Here is a 19,299-nt window from a genome sequence, read left to right on the forward strand (position 1 = left end):
TGGTCCCTCTGACTCCAGACCCCTAGTCCCCTCTGGGACGCCACCTGATTCCCAGACAAGGGCACCCACACACCTCCCCCAAGAGCTGTCACCTGTACTCTGTGTCTCCAGCAGCTTGTGCATGGAGCTGTAGGGCCCAGGTGGGATGTTGAGGCTGGTGAGGGTTGCGGGCCCAGAGCTGGCAGCCACCTCTACTAGTGCCTTCTCTTTCAGCGTCTCCGGTGGAGGGCTGGTGTGCACGGTGGGATACACCTTCCCGCTGCCCACAGTCCTGCCGGATACCTCAGATGGGGACCTGGGACGGGGTGCCTGGCAGCGGACTGGCTCTAAGTGGCAGTCGGCATGGTAGAAGCTGTGCACAGACTCTGCGCCACCTGGGGGGCCCCCGGAGAGGGCAGGCGTCGAGGGTGGTGGCAGCATGAGCCGGCGGGACCCATTGGCATCCCTGTCCTGGATCTCTGGGCTGGCCCGGGGGACCCTGAGCGTTCCATTGCCCAGGTGGTAGTGGTGGTGATGGTGGTGGTGGTGGTGCACCAGGTGGTGGACGGACAGGCGGCGGTGAGAGCGAGAGCAGCTGCTGCTGGGCTGGGTCTCCTGGCCCCCAAGGGGTGCTGGGCTGCTGAGCAGCCCAGCCCGCACACCTGCTGCCCGAGAGACCTGAGCCAGCCTGCGGGCTGCCTTACGAAGGATGTACACCAGGTACTTGAGCAGCTCCTCATAGCAGCTGCCGGGCTCAGAGAAGCTAGCCAGGGTGCTGGCGTTGGACAGGAACCGCACACGCTGCTCCCGCATCAGCTGGCTTTCCCTCTGCTTGGTCTCTGAGAACTGCGTGGCAATCACCACCAGGCACAGGTTGATCATGAAGAAGGAGCCCACCTGTAGGGGTGGGGACAGGAAGAGGAGACGTCCTGAAGAAAAGTGAATCACAATGCCAGCCACCACATACAGAGGAATTCCTATGCGCTAGGCACCACGCTCAGTTATTTTCCAAGCATTATCTCATTTTATTTTTAAGACAGCCTCAGGAGGTGATGCTGTTGTAATCTCCATCAGACAGGTAAGGAAACCGAGGCCCAGAGAGGTCAAAGCATTTGCCCAAGATCACTCAGCTAATTCAGAGCAAGGCTAAGACTGGAATCAAGCTCTATGAAATTCCAAGATGTTGCTATTGAACATGGTGTTATCCTGCAATCTCTCAAATTCCCTGTCCCTAAACACGCACACCTGCAGAGACGCAGCACCCTTCTGCAATTTCCATTAGGAGTAGCAAATGCTGTGGAAATGAATGCAATATTAGGGACACGGGGTTTTCAAATTATATTGAGCCTTGAGATCTTGGCAAAAACATCATTTACAAGACTCCTACTTCTAGCCCCAATTCTAGCTGTGTGACTTTGGGAGAGACCCTTAGCAATGGGACCACGTATCCTCATCTGAAAACAGGGACCATTGGCCTCATCTGTCCCCGTTTTCCCTGTGCCCCCCTCCCTCAGATGGGGGAGGGGTTGAACCCTTGACCCTACAGACCCGTCAAGCTGCCACCTGACTTGCTCACACTCCCCCAGTCCCCATATCCATGCCTCAGTTTCCCCAGAACTCTGGAACGGCCATTGCTTGGATAACAATCCCGAATGAAGGAAATGAATATTTATGGTGACAAAGCAGATTTTTTTTTTCTAGATCGTGTCCTAGTAATTATGATAATTAGCTTCACTAGTGTGATTCCAGAGAGCTGTTAGGAAAGATTTTTCAGGGGGTGTGTGGGAGGGTGGAAACTAGGCCCCTTATCTCCCTGTCTGCTTCCTCCCCCCTCTACCAAGCCCACGAGGGAAAGGGAGTGGGGTGGGGGGGCCACATGGTGAGAAGACCCCACTTCCCTGAAGCACTGGCCTCGCCCCTTGAGGTGGTGGCCAGGGATGGGAACGGGCCTCCAGCCAGGCTTCGCCCCAAGCCTGCCCACTCTTCCGCACCAGGGGAAGTTACGCAGGCAGGAGGGGGTGGCCTTGGGGACTTGCTCTTTCTCAGGGCCTACCCTCTGTCTCTCACTCACCAGGAGCTGCCTCATTTTGTGTTCTTCTCTCTCTGGAGCTAGTCCTAGGTCCTGAGTAGATCTTAATCTTTCTTAATCTCTTTCTCCCAATATCTGTCCCTCTGTCTGGCTCTGTCGTTGGCCTCTTGGTGACATGGAAGAAAGGCTGAATGTGGAGTCGTTAGCCTGGAACTGAATTCTTAGCCCCAGCCACTTACTTTCTGTGTGATTTTGGCCCAGTGACCCACCCTCTGGGGCGCCAAGTTCTCATTTAAGAGATGGGGACCACAATCCCTACCCTGGCACCTCACAGGGGACGACGAGGATTAAACAGGCAGCAGATGTTACAGCATACGTCAGCAGTGATGCCCCACTCTTGGAGATTAATACACAGCATAGGCAAAGCGCCTGGTAGGGTCAGATAAATGAGGAAACGTCGGTTTCCTCATCTGTAAAATGGAGAGGATTATGGTGAGGATTAAATGCACCAGCACATTGAAAGTGCTTAGATCAGGGGCTGGTGCATAGTAAGTGCTCAATAAATATTGGCTCAAAGTGGTAGCGATGAAGTTATTAACTATGAATGGTAGTGATTAAAACTATTAAATATTGCTGCTTTTGCCTCCGTCTTCTGCCTTCCTAAAGTCTTGCAATTTCTGAACTGGCAGGAATAAGAGATCAGGCAGCATTTAACACCAATTGATCACTGATCAGAACTTTGGGTGGAATAATTCTTTATTTGCAAGCATTTCAGGATGTTTAGCTTCTCTCCCCTCCCCCAGTAACAAGTTGCCAATTGCACTCCCCTTGTCCTTATGAAAAACAGAACTCTGCGAACATGCTAAAAAAAAAAACCACTGGATTCATTTAAAGGGATGAATTGAATGATATGCGAGTTATGTCTCAATAAAGCTATTAAAAAAAATCAAAACCAGAATCACCCTTTCCCATTCCCAAGTGCCCTCTAGGGGAGGTGATATCATCTCAGGGTGAGAACCATCCATTTCACCCATGAAGAAACAGAGGTCCAGAGCAGTGCTGGGGGCCTCAAGAGGAATGACTTGCCTAAGGTTCCAGTAGCAGTAAGTCCCTCCTTGACCTTGGATTTCTTCCTGACTCCGCATCTGGTGTCCCTCCTACTACATGACAGATACCCTCTGTACAGGACTTGCCCTGAGAGCTGAAAACTTCAGACAGAACAAACTATCCCCTCTCTGGACTGCTCCCACGGGTGTCCCCAGGATCGCCCATCCCCACGGGGATCTGAGGAGTCACTCACGATGATGAGGAGGATGAAGTAGATGAAATTGTAGAAGGAATGAGCATCCATCACAAAGTACATGATGTCGACCCAGCCCTCCAGTGTGATGACCTAGGGGGTGCAGAGGGGCAGGCTGACTATGGGCCCACCAAATCCTCCTCCAGTCTCCTCCAGAGGCCTTAACCCCCACCCCAACCCTGAGAGCGACCACTCCGATCCTGGGCTGTGTCCTGGGGCTGGTGTTCTGGGGAATCTCCCGGGGCCCAGGCTGCCCCACCTGGAAGATGGCGATCCAGGCATAGCCAATGTTGTCAAAGTTGATGGCGCCCTTGAAGGGGTTGTGCTCCCCCGCTGAGCAGTTGGTGTAGTACTGGTTCCAGTTGACACAGGTGGTATTGCTGGAGCTGTTGTAGGCCTCATAGTCCAGACCACAAGGTGGGCCACCGCCCCCCTCCCCACGCAAGGTGGGCACGCTTCTGCAGGACCGCATGCCGTTCTCGCGTGGCTGGGAGCAGATGAAGGGGCTCTCATCCTCATTCTCTGTCTGGTAATAGCGCTCCAGGTCCACGCTTAGGGGGCTGCAGGATGGGAAGGGGAACAGGGGTGAGGCTGGGGAGTGGGCTCTCCAGGGAGAGGGCCCAGGAAGAGAGAGATGGCATGAGTGCTCGAGGCACACAGGGTAAGCAGGGCAGAACCAAGAATGGGGAAGGGACTGGGCAGGGCAGGGATTTGTGGGCACCAGGAGCATGAGGCCTGAGTGGGGAGACTCCAGACTTAGGATGTTGGAAGGTCACATACTAGAATAGTGGTTTTCAAATTTTGCTGCACATTAGGATCACCGGAGGGGTTTAAAAAATCTCTGCATCCAAGCTGAGCCCCAGACCAACGAAATCAGAATCTCTGGAGGTGGCACCCAGGCATCAGTACTTTTTAAAACTCCCCAGGTGGTTCCAATGGGTAGCCAAGTTCGAGAACCAGATATGTCTCAGATGTTAGAACAGATATGTCGGTAGCAACCAGAAGTGAGGAACTGGTGGGGGGTGCCCCAGCCCCACAACCACTCCCAGGTCCTCCCAGACCCTGTCCACCACTCACAGGCTAAAATTCTCAGGTAGGAAGCATCGATTCCGAAGCAGCCCTGCCCACAGCTGGACGCCGACGATGCCAAAGATGAAGAAGACGAAGAAGCAGAGCAGCAGGACGTTGCCCAGCATGGGCAGTGTGTCCAGCAACAACGTGACAAGGATGCGCATGCCTGTGGGGGCAGAAGCCACGCTGGGGACACCAGGCTGGCCGGGCTAGGCTGACTGCCACGGCCCAGCAGCACTCCTGGAGGGGCCCCACCAGGGACTCTGAGGCTGAGACGGCCCGGCTCAAGCTGGAGGGGAGACCAACAGACACCTCTGACTCCCCAGATAGCCTCTGCAGCCCCTTACCCCGACCCACTTCCCCTTGTGGCTTGCCCATAGTAATCTGCACAGTACCACTGACAGTGAGCTAGGGAAATTGTGGCCCCTCCTAACTCTCCCAACATCATCACATGTGGATAATGTCACTCCCAATTTACAGATGAGAAGTCTGAAGCTCAGAGGAATGACTTGACTCACCCAGTATCACACAGCTGCTAAGTGTAGGTGCCGGAACTTGAACCCAGGCTTTGGGCTTCCGAATCCCTCTCCAACACACACCCACACCCGCACACACTCACACGCACACTCCCTACCTACTTCCTTCTCTCAACAGGCACAGTCACTTGATCTTTCTAAGTTATCACCACCAGAGTCATTAGGGAAACTGAGGCAGCGAACTCCAGGAGGAATGACAGTGGGCAGGAATCTCATTTTGAGAGCCAGCTCCTAGGCTGGGGCCAAGATGCACTGTGCGTCACTATGGCTCTGAGTCCCGCTGCCCTGAATCTACTCCCTGTGTGGTCCAGATCCCCAAATCAGGACCTGAAGAGACACAATACTGTCTTCTCAGAAGTCCATCCATTTACAACCCCCTCCACAGGGAAAGCCACTGAAACCCCCTCCTCAAAAGCCCTATTAGGGTTACTGCCCTCTCACTGCATTCCAGGTCTAGAACCCAATCGGCCCAAATGGTCTGAACCAGCCCCCAGTTTGCCAAGCCCTCATCAAGCAGACAGATCTCTAATGGCTGGCTTCACCCCCAAAGTGCTATCTATGGCCCCCTGCCCCCTCCAGGGCAAAAGCTGCTAAGCAGCAGCTAATTAACCCTCTTGGTGACTGCAGTGCCCAGCCCCGCCCCTGCCAGCCCAGTCTTCTCACTCCCTCCCCCTCCTCCTACCCCATCCCCCTTCAGCTTCTCTGTGCTCCAACTGAGATCAATTCCTTAGGGTTTGTATTAAGGGAATTACACCGGTGGTTAGACAGAGGCCTATAAATCTGCCAGCCATCACCTGGGGCGGGAGAGGAGGCAAGGCATGCCCCTCTTCTGGAGCTCCTGTTAACACCAACACACCCCGAGCCCCAGAGGACACATTCAACAGCTCTGCCCTCCCAGGGGCAGCAGCAACATCACACTCACACATACACACACACACACACACACACACACACACAGAGCGCAGGGGGCTGCTGCATCAGGTACACAACCAGGCACTGAGCCCCAGAAACATGCGTTCCCCGCCAACCACCCCACTCCTAGGACCACAGCAGGGACCATCTGCAGCTTGTGTAGGTTGGGGAGTTGCAAAGGGGCCTGAGCAAACGGAGGGGGCAGGATGTAGGGGGAACCAGAGCTGCCAAAGCCTGGCTGGCTCCAGAAACCAATGCAGTTTAATTTAGATAATGGGCCCGGCAGTTGCTGCAACGGGTTGGAAGGCGGTGGGAAGGAGGAAGGGGACAGAGGCGGAGGGTGAGACATGGAGTGGCCTTGTCTTGAGAGAAGTCATGTTCAGCGTGGCCAGCATGTCTCACCAGCAAGAACCAGATTGTATGAGAGGCTGTTCTGGCTAGAAAAGGCCATTAGCACCTTGCATCCACTCCTTGCCTGTCAGCCTCTCCAGTCCCCACACCTCTATCCTCCCAGGGGGAGTGGTCATCTAGCTGAAGGGAAAGGGTCATCTGAGATGTTTCTGAGACTCTGACCTAAAGCCAGGCTAAAATGAGGCGGGGTCTTCCCAGGTAACTCCCATAGTGCCACAGTCAGAGTTCCATTTTGTTCCAGCAACCCCAGCTCCCCGCTGAGCCCTTCTCTGACGGGGCCTGTGAGGGGTCAGGTGAGGACACAGTGGTACAGGTGGGGTCTGAGATTTCCACATTTCCTCCTGGGGCTCTCTTCAGGGGCTGAGGGCTGAGGGGTCACTCACTGGGCACCCGGTTAATGGCCCTGAGCGGTCGCAGCACACGGACTGTCCTGACAGCTGAGAAGCTGACGTTCTGCAGGTCCAGCGAGTACTCCAACATCCTGCAGGGAGGGGCCCAAAGGGAGGCCCTTTGAGTCTGAGGCCACAGTGGGGTCAAAAGAGGTCAATGAGGAATCCTGCTTTAAGGGCAGCAGGACGACCTCTGAGTCCTTTTTCTCCTTCACCAAGGGACCGTGAAGATCCGGCTCTCTGTCTGGGGGGCAAGGCTACCCCTGAGACAAGGACAGACTGCCCATCAGAGAAGGGGGCAGAATTAGGAAGAGGGCCTTGAAATTTAGAATATAGGCTACAGTGCTAGAGGCAGGGCAGCCTCAGATCCTCAGGAGACAGCCCAGGGAGAAAGTGGTGCTGTAACTGGGCTGGAGCTGGGAGGTCAAAGGCCCAGAGCCCTGAACCTGGGGAAGGGACTGATCTGATCCATTGCTTTCCCACCCCAGCCCAGGCCCTCACCCTGCAATGACGATGAAAAAGTCAAGCCGGTTCCAAGTGTCTCCCAGGTAACACTTTTTCCCAAAGATGCCCAAGGCCACCATCTTCACCACCATCTCCACGGCGAAGAAGGCAAAGATGAAGTCATCAAAGGCCTAATGTGGGGACAAGAGGTGGCTGAAACTGAGAAGTGGGTGAGGGAATACCCTTTAGTCCCACCCTAGCCCCCACCAGTTGGGTCAGGGCCTCTTGCAGAGGAGTAAGGGGTATTAAGATTAGGAGGGGCCAACCCCCCAACACACACACACACACACACACACACACTCACCTGCAGGATCCGGCAGCGCTGGGAGTCACAGGCGATGTCCTCGCACGGCCGGAACATGCCCAGGGTCACGCAGTTGAGAAGGATGACCAACATGCTGATACGCTCAAACCAGGTACGGGCAGTCAAGGAAACAGCTGGCCAAGGCTGGAGCTGAGGCCAGCCCCCTGCCCTGCCCTAACACCTCCTCCTCATTTACCTCCTAGCTCCATCTGAGGCTAAGCAGGTGTGGTGCCAGGGACCTGACCTACACGTCAGACCAGCCCCCGGCCCCAGGCTCCCCATCAGAGAAGGGGAATCCCACCTTGGTCATCTCACCTCTCTGGACCCAGCTTCCTCATCTGTAAAGGAAGACAAGCCACAAATACCCTGACTATTTGCACAAGTCATTTGGGGAATAAATCGATCATGCCTGTGGAAATGCCAGACACCATGAGTTTGCTGCAGAATCTGAATCCTATTCTCCCTACCTCACAGGGTAGATGTGAGAAGCAAATGAGATACTGTATATGAATGTGTTATACAAACCTAAAGTCGGATTATGCCTGCCTTACAGTTTACCAAGCACTTTCACACAATGCCACAGTTGATGCTCACAACAGCCCTCTGAAGTATCCGGGCTAGATCATTTTCTTCCCCAGAACTCAAGGAAGTTGAGGCCCAGGAATGCCAAAGTCATATGCCGAAGGTCACCCGAGAAGCCAGGATGAGATGGTGGTTTCCAAGCTCCTGATCTATGATAGTTTCCTCTGTACACCATAGCTGCTCAGGCAGGCAGAACTGCCTGTCATGACCGCCCTGGCACTAGGTGGAAGGTAGACGTCCACAGCTGCAGTCCCCCTTGCTACAGCACCAGAGCCCAGGGCTCCCTCTTCCACCACCAGCCTCCCAACCTCTCAACACCCTCAAATGACCACTAGGCACATTCACACATTTAAATATTGAGGACCCATTATGTGTCAGGCACCATGCCGGGCATAGCTCCCAAGCCATGCAGAGTGGACAATGTCTACCCCCTCCCCCAAGAGGCCATTGCCACCATCACACCTGCTTGTGGCTTCCAGCCCAGACTAGCCAAAACAGCAAGCGGGAGGGAGGGGTTCTTTCTAAACCCTGGGTCTTTCCACACAGTGGATTCTATGGAGTGACTCATTTCCAGCCCATCAGCAGGAGAATGTACAAAACGGCCTCTGGACCTTAGAAGGTTCCAGGCACTGGACTCGCAGTTAAATGACCAAGTATCCTATTTTCTTTAAGGAAAATATGAGAAGGGTGGGGAAGAGTAAAGACGCTAGAAAAGATCAGAGAGCAGGAGATTGGGGAAAGGAGACCAGAGACCCCCCAGGGGAATGGGGATGAGGGAGGTATTGTGGCAGCTCCTGGCGTGACCCACCAAGTCAGACTGTGTAGGGCCCAGAGCAGGTGGAATCTTGCTTCTGGAATGAGAAGGCTTCGGCCAGGCATGAAGAGGCCAGCAGGAATGTTCAGGAACCTACGGACCTTCCTCCCAGCTGGTCCCAGCCACAGGCCATCTCTTCTGACTCCCAAGCCACATGCCCTCCCCCACAGCCCATGACTCCCTCAAACCCCTGACAGCCCTCCCCCTTCTCTTCTCCACCACCCAGGCCCCTTTCCCCTAGACTCACATCCCTGCTCGCCACCTGTCTGTGGTACCGAGACTCCTAAGGCACTGCGGTTTCCCTAACCCCCACCTCCTTACAAGAGTAAGAGGGTTTTTTTGTTTTTTAAAAAAGTTCTAGGTTTTTGGGGGCAAGTAGATGGGAGGGAGGAAATAAAAAGTGCTCTGTTTCCATGAAATTGTTTTTCTGAGTGGAGCCAGAGTGCAGTGGATCTCTCCCCAGAATGGGGGTCAGCCAGGGGTCACCCTGGAAAAAGGGGGACAGGAAGGGAGCCATCATTTGGAAAGGGAAAGACCCCATTACCCTCAAGAACTGGTCTGCTTTCCCCACGCAGGTCCCCTCCTCTCCTCTGCAGGGAAAGGGGGGTCTGGAAGGAGCCCATGTGAGCGAATGTCTCTATGTGGAGGGGCAGATCTCTGAGGAAGAGGGGCTCCCAGGACATCTAATTGGACCCCTCTAATGGCACAGTTCCACCATATTAGTCATCTGTGCACTTGTCAACCTCCCCTGCTGAGCTGGGGCTCCTGACAGGCAGGGGCATTCCGATACGTCTTTATATCCCCTACAGAGCTTGCTGTAGTGCCTGGCACGGAGCAGATGATCCATACCTGGGAAGACTGAACGAATGAATGAATGAATCAACCAATCAATCAATCTCTTTGCCTAGAAGCCAGATGTGTCTCCCCATTCAGGTTTTCCTGCCTTGTTTCCCTTGATAGAGGTGAACTGCTTATAACTGTGGAGGAAGGTACAGAAGTGACCTCCACAGAGGAGCTGCCACTCTTTCTGTCCCCACCTTACTCAGGCTCAGACTGGAGGCCTCTTACAGGCAGAGTCTGCCCCCAGATAACCTCATGCACAGCTCTGGACCATGGCAGCCCCTTCTTAAGGGTCCCTTGGCAATTCAGCCTACTTCCAGGTAACATCCTGCCCACCCTGTACAGCTCTCCTTCCACGACAGGTAAGCATAAACGGACAGGGAAGAGACCAAGGTACATGACAATTTGGGACAATCTGAATAGAGGAATAATTAACGGGGGAGGGGGTCTTTCACCCTTCTCAGATAGGGCTCGTTTCCTTGGGAACCTGGCAGTATGTCACTGTGTGATGTTCTTCTGTTGCCATAACGACAGGAGGATGTGTCACCAGGTGGTGTGGATTTGTTGTCATGGTAATTAAAGAGACCCCTCTCACATGATCTCCCTTTACTGAGGCTGTTATCTTGTCCTTATGCAGGGGAGGAGAATCAGGGAGACCCACAGGTTATCAGGTTGGGGGGAACCATGTGACAGATCCCCATGGTAACCAAGGGAACGGGGGACACTGGTTGCCATAGTGACTATGAGAGACCTGTGCAGTCACATGTCTACTGTTGCTATGGTGACTGTCCGGGCTGGAGTGGATCCCAAAGAGGGGGTAGGAGAGGGGAGGATCTTTCTTCTCCCCACAACCCACCATCAAAAGCAGAGAAAAAGGAAACGGCAGAGAGAGGAACCCCACTTCCATCCCTCCTCCTTTCCTCCCTCGTGGGAGAGAGAACTAGAGCATGTTATCTCCACAAATGAGTCCTCTCTGTGGGGCTTTATCTAGATAGAGCCGTTGCTTAGCTTGGCAGCCACAAGGGTGAGCAAAGCAGGGAGAGGAGGGGGGTGGCTGGGACACCTCTAGGGGCACAGGGGCTCTGGGCATGAGCTGAAAGGGAAGCAGGCCCTCCAGTTGCCCCATTCCCACCCAGGAGACTGGAAATGTGAGACTAAGGAACAGTGAGGAGAAAATGGGCCTGGACCCAGGAGTCCTGGCATTCTAGTGAGGAGGTAGCGGGCTAGGTCCTTGCCTCACCCATCCCACAGAGAGGCTGGTGTCTATCGGATTCGGCAACCCCTAAGGGTAACAGGGGATGTAGGGGCTCCGCCCTGCTCCAAAGCTCAAAGGGGGATTCCCCCAGCAGGACCCCCCTGCCATTCCTACAAGCCCATTTCCCTGTGGTTCCCCCCCACCACGCTTCAGTGTGTGGGTGTAGGGGGAGAGAGGTTTCCAGCTGAACTGAAAACTGAAGCTCACAGAAAGGCAGCCGGCTCCACCCAGAGACAGAGCCATGAGACACAGAGACACAAGAGAGGCGGCCCGCTGGAATCTTTGGGAGGGGAAATAGGCCAGAAATCTGATTCAAACGTCTGTGACTCTGTGTGTGTATGTGTCTGTGTGTGTGTGCGCGCGCGTGCGCATGTCTCCGTGTGAGCAGTTGTGTCTGTCGCCATCCTGGCTGAGGCAGGCAGGGCGGGGTGAGTGCTGGGCGGGAGCAGGCGAGGGTGAGGGGGGGCTGTGTGGTGGGGGTAATCCCAGGAATGGTTCCAACTGGCACTACGGGTGATGGGGAGTCCCCCAACAGAGCGGCGGAGCGGAGCGGGTGGGAATGAGTGTGTGTGTGACCCAGAAGGAAAGTGGGCCTGGGGCAGAAAGCATGCCAAGGGGTGATTTGGCCCCCCTCAATCCCATTCAATTCTCCTGCCCCAGCCCTTCTCCCCAGAATCTCCTCTGGCGAGCTTAGGGTTTGGAAATTAAATTGGAGGAAGGAATTGATGAAGAGACAGAAAGAACACTCCCCCCACCATTTCCTCTGAGGACAGAAATGGAGAATTCTCCCTAGGTAAGAGAAATAGGCAGACTTGGGGCACTGGGACAGTGTGGCAAGGAAGGCTCCAGAAACTCCTGTTCCCCCACCCCTCTAGAGGGACACACTCAGACACACAGAGTGACGCACAGGCACTCACTCACACTCACTTCTGGAAGCCATTAGGGCTCCTGCCGTTCAGGCCTCCCCCCCCTCCTCCCCCAACTCCTGGCAGGCTCCCCTCTCCCCCTCTGGCCCCCCTCCCACTCCCCCTCTCTCGGCATCCCAAATGCCAGCCTGTGATTTCCAAATGAGAAAAAGCTGTGCTGGGCTCTGAGCTTGGAGAAACTCCTACACAAACTTCCAGATGTGACACAACAGCCAGAGAGGGAATGCGGAGGAACTCCTCCCCGAGAGGGGAGCGCACTCCCTCACACTCGCAGGAACACATATTGGAAAGGCCAGCATGCTCCCCTCCGATCTGAGGCAGGGGTGACTGTCTGCCAGCACCCCTGCTCTCCACACCAAAGCTTGCACTTCTGTACCTTTTGCTGTTCTCCCTTCTCAACACACACACACACACACAGACACACACACGCGCGCGCACACACACACACATACACACTTCCTACCTGGGTCTAGATCTCCTCTCTAGGAAACCTGGTCTCTTAAAAAGGCGAGGCCAAGAAGTAGAATGTGCCAAGAAAAGCCTAACTAGCTTCAGTTAGTTGGGGGGTGGAGGGGAGTGTCCTTATGTCTCTCAGGCTCAGAGGTGTAGATGAACCCTCCTGAAGCCTGGGGGGAGTCACAGATACCACAAAGAGAAAGAGGGAGGCCCAGGAGGCAGTTCAAAGCCCCTCTGGCAGCAAAAATACAGGTGTCTCCTGGTACTTGGGTAGGATGGCAGTGGTGAGGGGCAAAGCTTAGGCAGTCCCCTGCCAAAAAATTGTTCTCAACCCATCCTCAGCCAATCCAGGCTTCTCCAGACCTAGTAACGCTGATGCCCCACACCTCAGACTACCACTCCCCTGGGGGAAGCTGCTCCCCAACTCCCAAGGTGAGTGCTGTCCTCTTACCTCTCTTCTCCCATGCCAGGCCTCAACACTTGCCCCCGTCCAGACCCCTCAGTGAAGGAGTCTGCCTCCAGACCCTCCACTAGCACCTGGAGATAGGGCAGGCGAGAAGAGATGCTAGCCTAGAGGTCTGTTTTCAGGGAGAGGGGAGAGAAGAGCTCTCTCTACCTCCCCTGGGACCCTTGAGAAGGAGGACATAGAGGTTGATGCTTTTTCCCATTCGTGGAAGGGGTAAATGGTTAGGGGCAGAGAGGAGAGTTGCTCAGAACCCATCCTTTCCAGCCGTATCAGTTCTCCATCTCTGTCCCTGCCTTGGAGAAAGGGGCCTGGGGGTGGGGGCTCAAACCTCAAGATTGTGCCTATTCAGCAGGAACACAGACCTCTGAGGCCTGCACCTCTCTTTCTGCAGCTCAGAGAGAATGGAAGAAGGGGCAGGGGATGAGGAGAGGGTGTGATGAGGGGAGCTTCCCAAAGACCCACAAGGTGTAGAGGATGGGGGTGGAGGGGCCATAAGCTCATCCCTGCTTTGCGCACTAGAGGCAGCAGAGCTGCAGAGAGTGAGGGCGGCACCAACCTTCCCACTCCCCCCCCTTCCTCAAAGCAGAGTCCCGGCTAGGCTCACAGGGGCTACAAGGGAGACCTGGGGTCTCCCACCCTGGGTCTATAAGAACCTCTGAGCTGGAAGGAAGGAGCCCAGAGAAGCTGTCCAGACCTGGGACTGCAGCAACACCTCCCCTCCACCTTTCCTTCCCCCGGTGGCAGGACACACCGGGGAGCCTGGGGCCAGGCGTCTATCAAGTGGTGCTTTGTGCTAGGGGCTGACCAGGCTGGGGTCTCCCCTACCACTCCAGCCTGGGCAGACAGGGGGCAGTGCTAAATCCATCTCCCTGGAATGTGGGGCTTGCATTCCCCAAATCTATCTGCGGAGTCTACACTGGGGTGGTAGACCCGAGTCCTCCTTAGTGAACACACTCACAGTATTACGGTCCCCCCAATACTTTCGCAGGCCTGCAGTCCCCCATACCTGGTCTGCAGGAGCACTCTTTATTTGTGAAAGGAGAGGAGTAACCTGGACCAGCTTAATCCCATCCCCCACTTGCTAAAAAAGCTCTTGCCACCGTCTTTCCCTCCACAAGAAAAATCCAGCACAAAACTCCCCAACCCAACCTTAAGCATCCTGCATCGAATGGAGATCGGGTAGAAGGAGGCACTCGCGGCACTGGGCTCTAGCGGAAAGGGGTTCCACTCCCAGCTCTGGGGGCAGATAGCTCCCCTCCACCACATCTTGTTCTCATTCTGCGCCCCTGACATCAGCCGCCGCCGGAATCTCCTTGTTGTGCCTCCAACCCGCGAGGTGGGGGGTGAGGTGGGCCAGGACCTGGTCCCCGCCCCCCCCAACATCTCCCTCTGTGTCAGTAAAAACCTCAGCCTCAAGGACTAGGTTGGGGGATCAGACCCTAGAATCCGCCGCAAACTTTGGGGCGGGGGAAGGAGGGAAACCCAGGAGATTGCGGTCCCCCCTCCTCCGTCCCCGCAGCTTCCTCCCCACCGCCTCTCCCCCTCCACACCAAACTCGGAAACCAAACCCAAACCCAGCTCGCTAACCGGCGCGGGCAGAGTACAGCTCCCAGGCTCCCGAAGCTTCCCACATCTGGAGGATGACGACCCTCCCCTGCCCACATCTGGAGGGCATCCAGCTGCGAGCCAGCGGGGCACAGCTCTCTTCTCCTGGCCTGAATTCCACCCCCCACCCAGGAGGACTGAGATGTGTGTAAGGAGGTGGGGTAAGCCCGGGTTACCGACGAGACCTGCTCGCGTCTCCGCTCCCACTCTGGTGCCCCCTCCCCTCCCTGGCAGTCCCCCTCTCATCCGCCCACCCTCCAGGCTCACTTCTCCGACTCACCTGGCGGTGGATCCTCTTACCCCCGACCCCCAGTGGTGCAGCCCGTCCCCCTTCCGACCCCGCGCCTGGCCGTCGTGCCCCGAAGGATATGGGTTACAGACCGTGCGGAGACACCAGCTCCGCGGGCGGCTGTCCTGGCTCAAGTAGAAGAAAACCACCGGGGCCAGCGCCGGGTACGGCAGTCCCTCCGCCTCGGAGTCCGCGCTGCCCGGGTCCTTTTCTGCTGACCCCGGCCCCGGCCGGCCCCCGGCCCCCGACAGGTCGTTGAGCCGCATGAAGCTCCGGGGCTGTCCCGACTCCTCTGCGCCCGCTCCATCCTCCTCCTCGTCCATCCTCTGGCCAGCCGGGGCCCCGGGCGGTCCGGAGAGGGGCAAGCGGCTCCCCTCCGAGGAGGTGTCCTCACGCAACCCGGGAGCCCCGGCGGGGGCACATCTGGGGGGCTCTAGGGCGCAAGCTGAGCCCCCGGGAGGGCCAGTTCAGTCCAGCTCCCCCTGCCCGCAGGGGCATGCTGCCCGCGGGGCGCCGGGGAGCAGGGAAACCCCGCCCGGCGCAAGTCCCGCTTCCCCTGCGCCCCTGGGGCTCCCCGGGCCAGCCGGCCGGCTCCCCCTCACTTTGTTCCGGCTTCTTCGCTTCGCGCCCAGGCTCCGGTTGCCGGATTCGGCGCTACCTTCGGCGAAGCGGCCCCGAGAGGGCGAGCGAAAAGGGGGGCAGCGGCGAAGGGCGGGGGTCCGGGGAAGGGCACCCCCTCTTCCCGCGGCGCAGCTGGAGCCGGATCTAGGGGGTCAGCATCGTCCCGGCTCCGCGCCAGGCGGCGGGGGAGGGGAGGAGGGATCTCTTTAGGGGTGGGCTTGGAGGGGGTGGGGGCGGCTCCTTCCCCCGCCCCGCGGCGGGCTCACGGTCCGGGAGGGGCGGGGAGACGGTGGGGGGCAGTCCCGGGCGGGAGTGGAGGCGGAGATGCCGCCGCCGCAGCCGCCGCGGTGGCTGCCGCTGCCGTAGCTGTCGCCGGCGCCACTGCCTCCTCCTCCGGCCGAGACGCGGAGCGAGCGAGCGAAAGCGGCGGCGAGGAGCCCGGCGCACACCACAGCTGGATCCCTCACTCCAACTTCAAGCCTCGGCCCCGCCCCCAGACAGCCCCGCAGCCAATCGCCGGACGCCGCCGGCCCCGAACCGCGCGTCCATTGGCGGTCCGCCGTGGCAGTGCGGGCGGGAGCGCCGGGAGAGAACCACAGCTGGAATCCGATTCCCACCCCAAAATCCAGGACCGCCCCTCTCTCCTCCCCTTGCCCCTGGGTCCGCTTCCGAAGGCTGGAGCCAATCAGACTGCTGCCCAGACCGAACCCACTTTCCTATTGGCCATTGGGGTCTTTGGGACTCCCTTGGAGGGAGCCCGAAGAATCAGAGTATTCGGCGCGGGGTCCTGGCGTAGCGCCGCAGGCCCCACGCATCCTTTGTCCACGACCCCTGATTTGGGCCGCAGCCGGAGGGCGGAGCTCAGCTCTGGGCGGGCCTGGGGAAGAAAAGAGACAGGCGGCACGGCGGTGAGGATTGTGACCGGGGGTCCCAGAGCGAAATCCCAGGTCTCCACCTGGTTAATCTCCCACCGTGGAATTGAGCTTGGCTGCCGTACTGGGGAAGGGAAGGAGCGGAGCTGGATGTCCCGGGGGTGGGGCTTCAGGCTGCAGGGGGCCGGTCTTGGAGAAACGGGCGGAGCTCGAGAAAGGCTGGGACAGGCATGGTCTGGGCGTGGCCTCCACAAATCTCTTGGGCTTATTGGTCATGCTCCCGAGTCCAATTCTGAGACTTTGACCCTGACCTCGTAGCCCTAACCCGCTGGACCTGACCTCACGTTGAAGCTTCTGGCTTCATCCCCTTACCCCTAGGGACCTTTTGAAGGGCGTGGACTCCACGCAGGGGCTTCGTGCTTGAACATGTGGCCCCAGGCAGGTCGCGCTGGACCGCAGAGCCCGGATCCCCAGGAGCGACTGCGGAGCAGAGCAAGGACCCCTAAGAAGGAACCTGTGGGGGTCTCGAGTGTGTGGGAAGGGGCGGAAGCACAGAGCTGGGCTTTATCGACTCGACCTTCAAAGTCCCCACCACCGCCACTCCCCAACTTCGTGCCTCAGTTTCTCTTAAGTCCCTATGTGGCTTAGGGAAAGAGAGTCCGCGGAACTGGAACTTCGCGGGTCTGCCGCCTTCACTCACCTCCACTCCACCGGCAGCGGGCCCTCGTGGGTTTGTGCTTTCCACGCGCGCACACGCACGCGCAGACCCCGGCCCTTGCCCCGCCTACCTCCCCGAGTTCTGGGGCTCAGTCGACTCTAGCTCTCTCCTGCCGCCGGCGCCACTCCAGAAAGCTGTGGGTAACCGGGAGTGGAGCGCCGCGGGTGTGCTGGGCGCCGGTGGAGGGGGAAACATCGAAGATTAGACGCCGGGAAGCACTTCCCCAACATCTGCGAGAGGTAGACACGGCGGAACCTAGTGGGTCAGTCAGTTCCCTCTCCGGAGATTTTGGGGCGCTTACGCCACTGCGGAGAGGGGGAGGGATGGGCGGGATGACCTCCATCAACACCCCTCACGTTGTTGAGGCCATCACCCCTGGGCGTTGTTCACTCTCCTAAGGCTGCGCCACCCACGCAGCCCCCGCGCATCTCCCGCTACCGCAGAGAGTTGGGGCCGTCTCAGTTCCCACCCCGGCCGATGGGCGGAGGGGATGGGGGAAGTGGCAGAGTGGCTGCTGCGCCGTCGTCTCCCTGGTTGCCCTTTCGCCGAATCCATGCACCGAGTTGTGCAAATGAGGCCGAGAGGGCTCATTTGCATTTCATGCTAATGAGCAGATCCCCTAAGTGCCTTTTTTTCCTGGCGGGAGTCTCTGCTCTCATTCTGAGTATGCGGCGCTGGAGTCTTGAACTCCATGCCGTCTTCTGGGAGAGGGGGGCTATTTATGGTTGCTCCGCGCGTCTGACACCTTCTTCCCTCCCGCGAGTCCGCAGTCTGCCGGGTCGGCCTGCCCTTCCCGCCAGGATAGAGGCTCCGGGGCTGGCGCGAGAAGTAGGGACACTCATCACCTCTTCTTTGCAGAGGGGAAAATGAGGGCAGAGAGGCTGGCCCAGCCCAATGATCAGGTCCCCTGGTGGTCAGCAGGCCCCACACCCTCATCCATCATCCTGGCCACCCCTGGACTCTGGGCTGAACTCTGTTCTAGAACATGCCCGAAAGGAGGGCAGGCACAAACGCACCATCTGGATAAACTGAGATCCACATGCACTTCCCTAGGTTCAGGACCTAGGGAAGACCGGCCAGGCAAGACAGGATCTGATCCCTGTACTCAGTATGTTGGGGCTGATGGCCAGTGGGAGATGCTTACCCTTATCCTGAGTGCCAGAGAGGAGGCAGAGGCAGGACCCACAGGGAAGGCAAAGAAGACCTGAAACCATCTTTATTTCACTCCAGCCCTCCAAGCCTCAGCTCTGACATCACCTCCTCAGAGTGGCCTTCTTTCCCGCAAGTATTTCAATGCCTCTTAAGTGCCAGGGTGCTTAGGATACAGCACCGAGCCAGACACAAGTCTGGAACTTCACAGCACCTAGCGCAGGCTGGGATTATATGTTTGTGTTTGCAGTAATGAAATGCTTGTCTCCCCATCTAGGCTCTGTGTTCCCAGAGGGGCTATGTTCATTTTGCTCACCAGGGCCTTATCTAGTGTCAAGCACAAAGTTGTTAGGTGAATGAATGACCTCAGGCAGGGAAAAGTAAACAAAGGGACAAGAAATTCCTTTCTTTGGGCCTCAGTTTCCCAACAAAGACGCTAAGCCTAAGAGCTTTTCTGGGTTTGAGGAAGAACTCCCCATATATACCCTGCTCAGGCAGCCCCTCCAACCCCCTCCAGCCCTGCCTTTACCCCTCCCTCACAGCCCATCTGGCTCCCTGCAGAGCTAAGATAATCTTCCCATCTGTGATACCCTTTGCTCAGGGATGATACAACCATTATCCCATTTAGTCACCTTAACAGCCCTGAAAGCTGAGTGGGTGGCCCCCCACCTTTCAGATAAGGAAGGGGGGTGCTCAGAAAGATGGAGTTACTTAAGTGACTGCCCAAATGGTATGGCCCTGTCTCCAGTGACCCTGGCCCACAGGTGTTCCGCTGGTATAATTGGGTGCACACCCAAGAGGGACCAGGAAAGGGGAAGGGATACTACAGGAACTCTTACAATCCTGCTTCTGAGTGAGATTTATGTGGGACCCTGCCCTCTTTAGAAATTCAAGCACTGCCCTCTTTAGAAATTCAATTCAACTAACCCTTTAAGGAGGTAACTGGTAACTCCTTCTTCTCAACCCATTTACAAAATCCCATCACCGCATGCACATCTCATCCCAGGAGGGAGAGAGGAGCTGCCGAGCAGAAAGCAAACTGGCTGCAGGGACAGAAGACACCAAGGGCACCCTCCCTCACAGCTGCGCCTGGACCTCCTGCGAGAAGAGGAAGCCTTAGGGGTCCTTATTGTACCCTGAAGACCCCAGAGAGAACCAGAAGTGCTGAGGGGTTGCAGGCCGGTCTCTTACCTTCTCTGGGCCTCGAATATTTATCCATATGAGGCTAAAGGTACCTGCCTCACCAACTCATTCATGAGGGTCAATGGGAC

The 19,299-nt window shown here is 57.0% G+C and overlaps 1 protein-coding gene across 33 annotated transcripts in view; it reads right to left on the bottom strand.

Moving 5' to 3' along the window:
- Positions 1 to 15,383, bottom strand: part of CACNA1G (calcium voltage-gated channel subunit alpha1 G) — a 66,508-nt gene extending 51,125 nt beyond the window's left edge. For 29 of the 33 annotated variants that reach the window (XR_003116135.1, XR_003116134.1, XR_003116132.1 and 26 more), the window contains exons 1-8: positions 14,750 to 15,383; positions 7,436 to 7,547; positions 7,129 to 7,262; positions 6,622 to 6,719; positions 4,386 to 4,545; positions 3,568 to 3,868; positions 3,309 to 3,401; positions 93 to 876 (exon numbers count right to left, since the gene is read on the bottom strand). Coding sequence is in view for 29 of the 33 variants with exons in the window: in XM_025360912.1 (XP_025216697.1) it covers positions 93 to 876; positions 3,309 to 3,401; positions 3,568 to 3,868; positions 4,386 to 4,545; positions 6,622 to 6,719; positions 7,129 to 7,262; positions 7,436 to 7,547; positions 14,750 to 14,991 (1,924 nt within the window). In the remaining 4 variants the exon portion in view is untranslated. The remainder of the gene's footprint in view (positions 1 to 92; positions 877 to 3,308; positions 3,402 to 3,567; positions 3,869 to 4,385; positions 4,546 to 6,621; positions 6,720 to 7,128; positions 7,263 to 7,435; positions 7,548 to 14,749) is intronic. The other 4 variants (XM_025360903.1, XM_025360907.1, XM_025360906.1 and 1 more) reach the window with 2 other exon arrangements.
- Between the last annotated feature and the right edge of the window lie 3,916 nt (positions 15,384 to 19,299).

The sequence above is a fragment of the Theropithecus gelada genome, chromosome 16, assembly GCF_003255815.1.
Source record: "Theropithecus gelada isolate Dixy chromosome 16, Tgel_1.0, whole genome shotgun sequence".
NCBI lineage: Eukaryota > Metazoa > Chordata > Mammalia > Primates > Cercopithecidae > Theropithecus > Theropithecus gelada.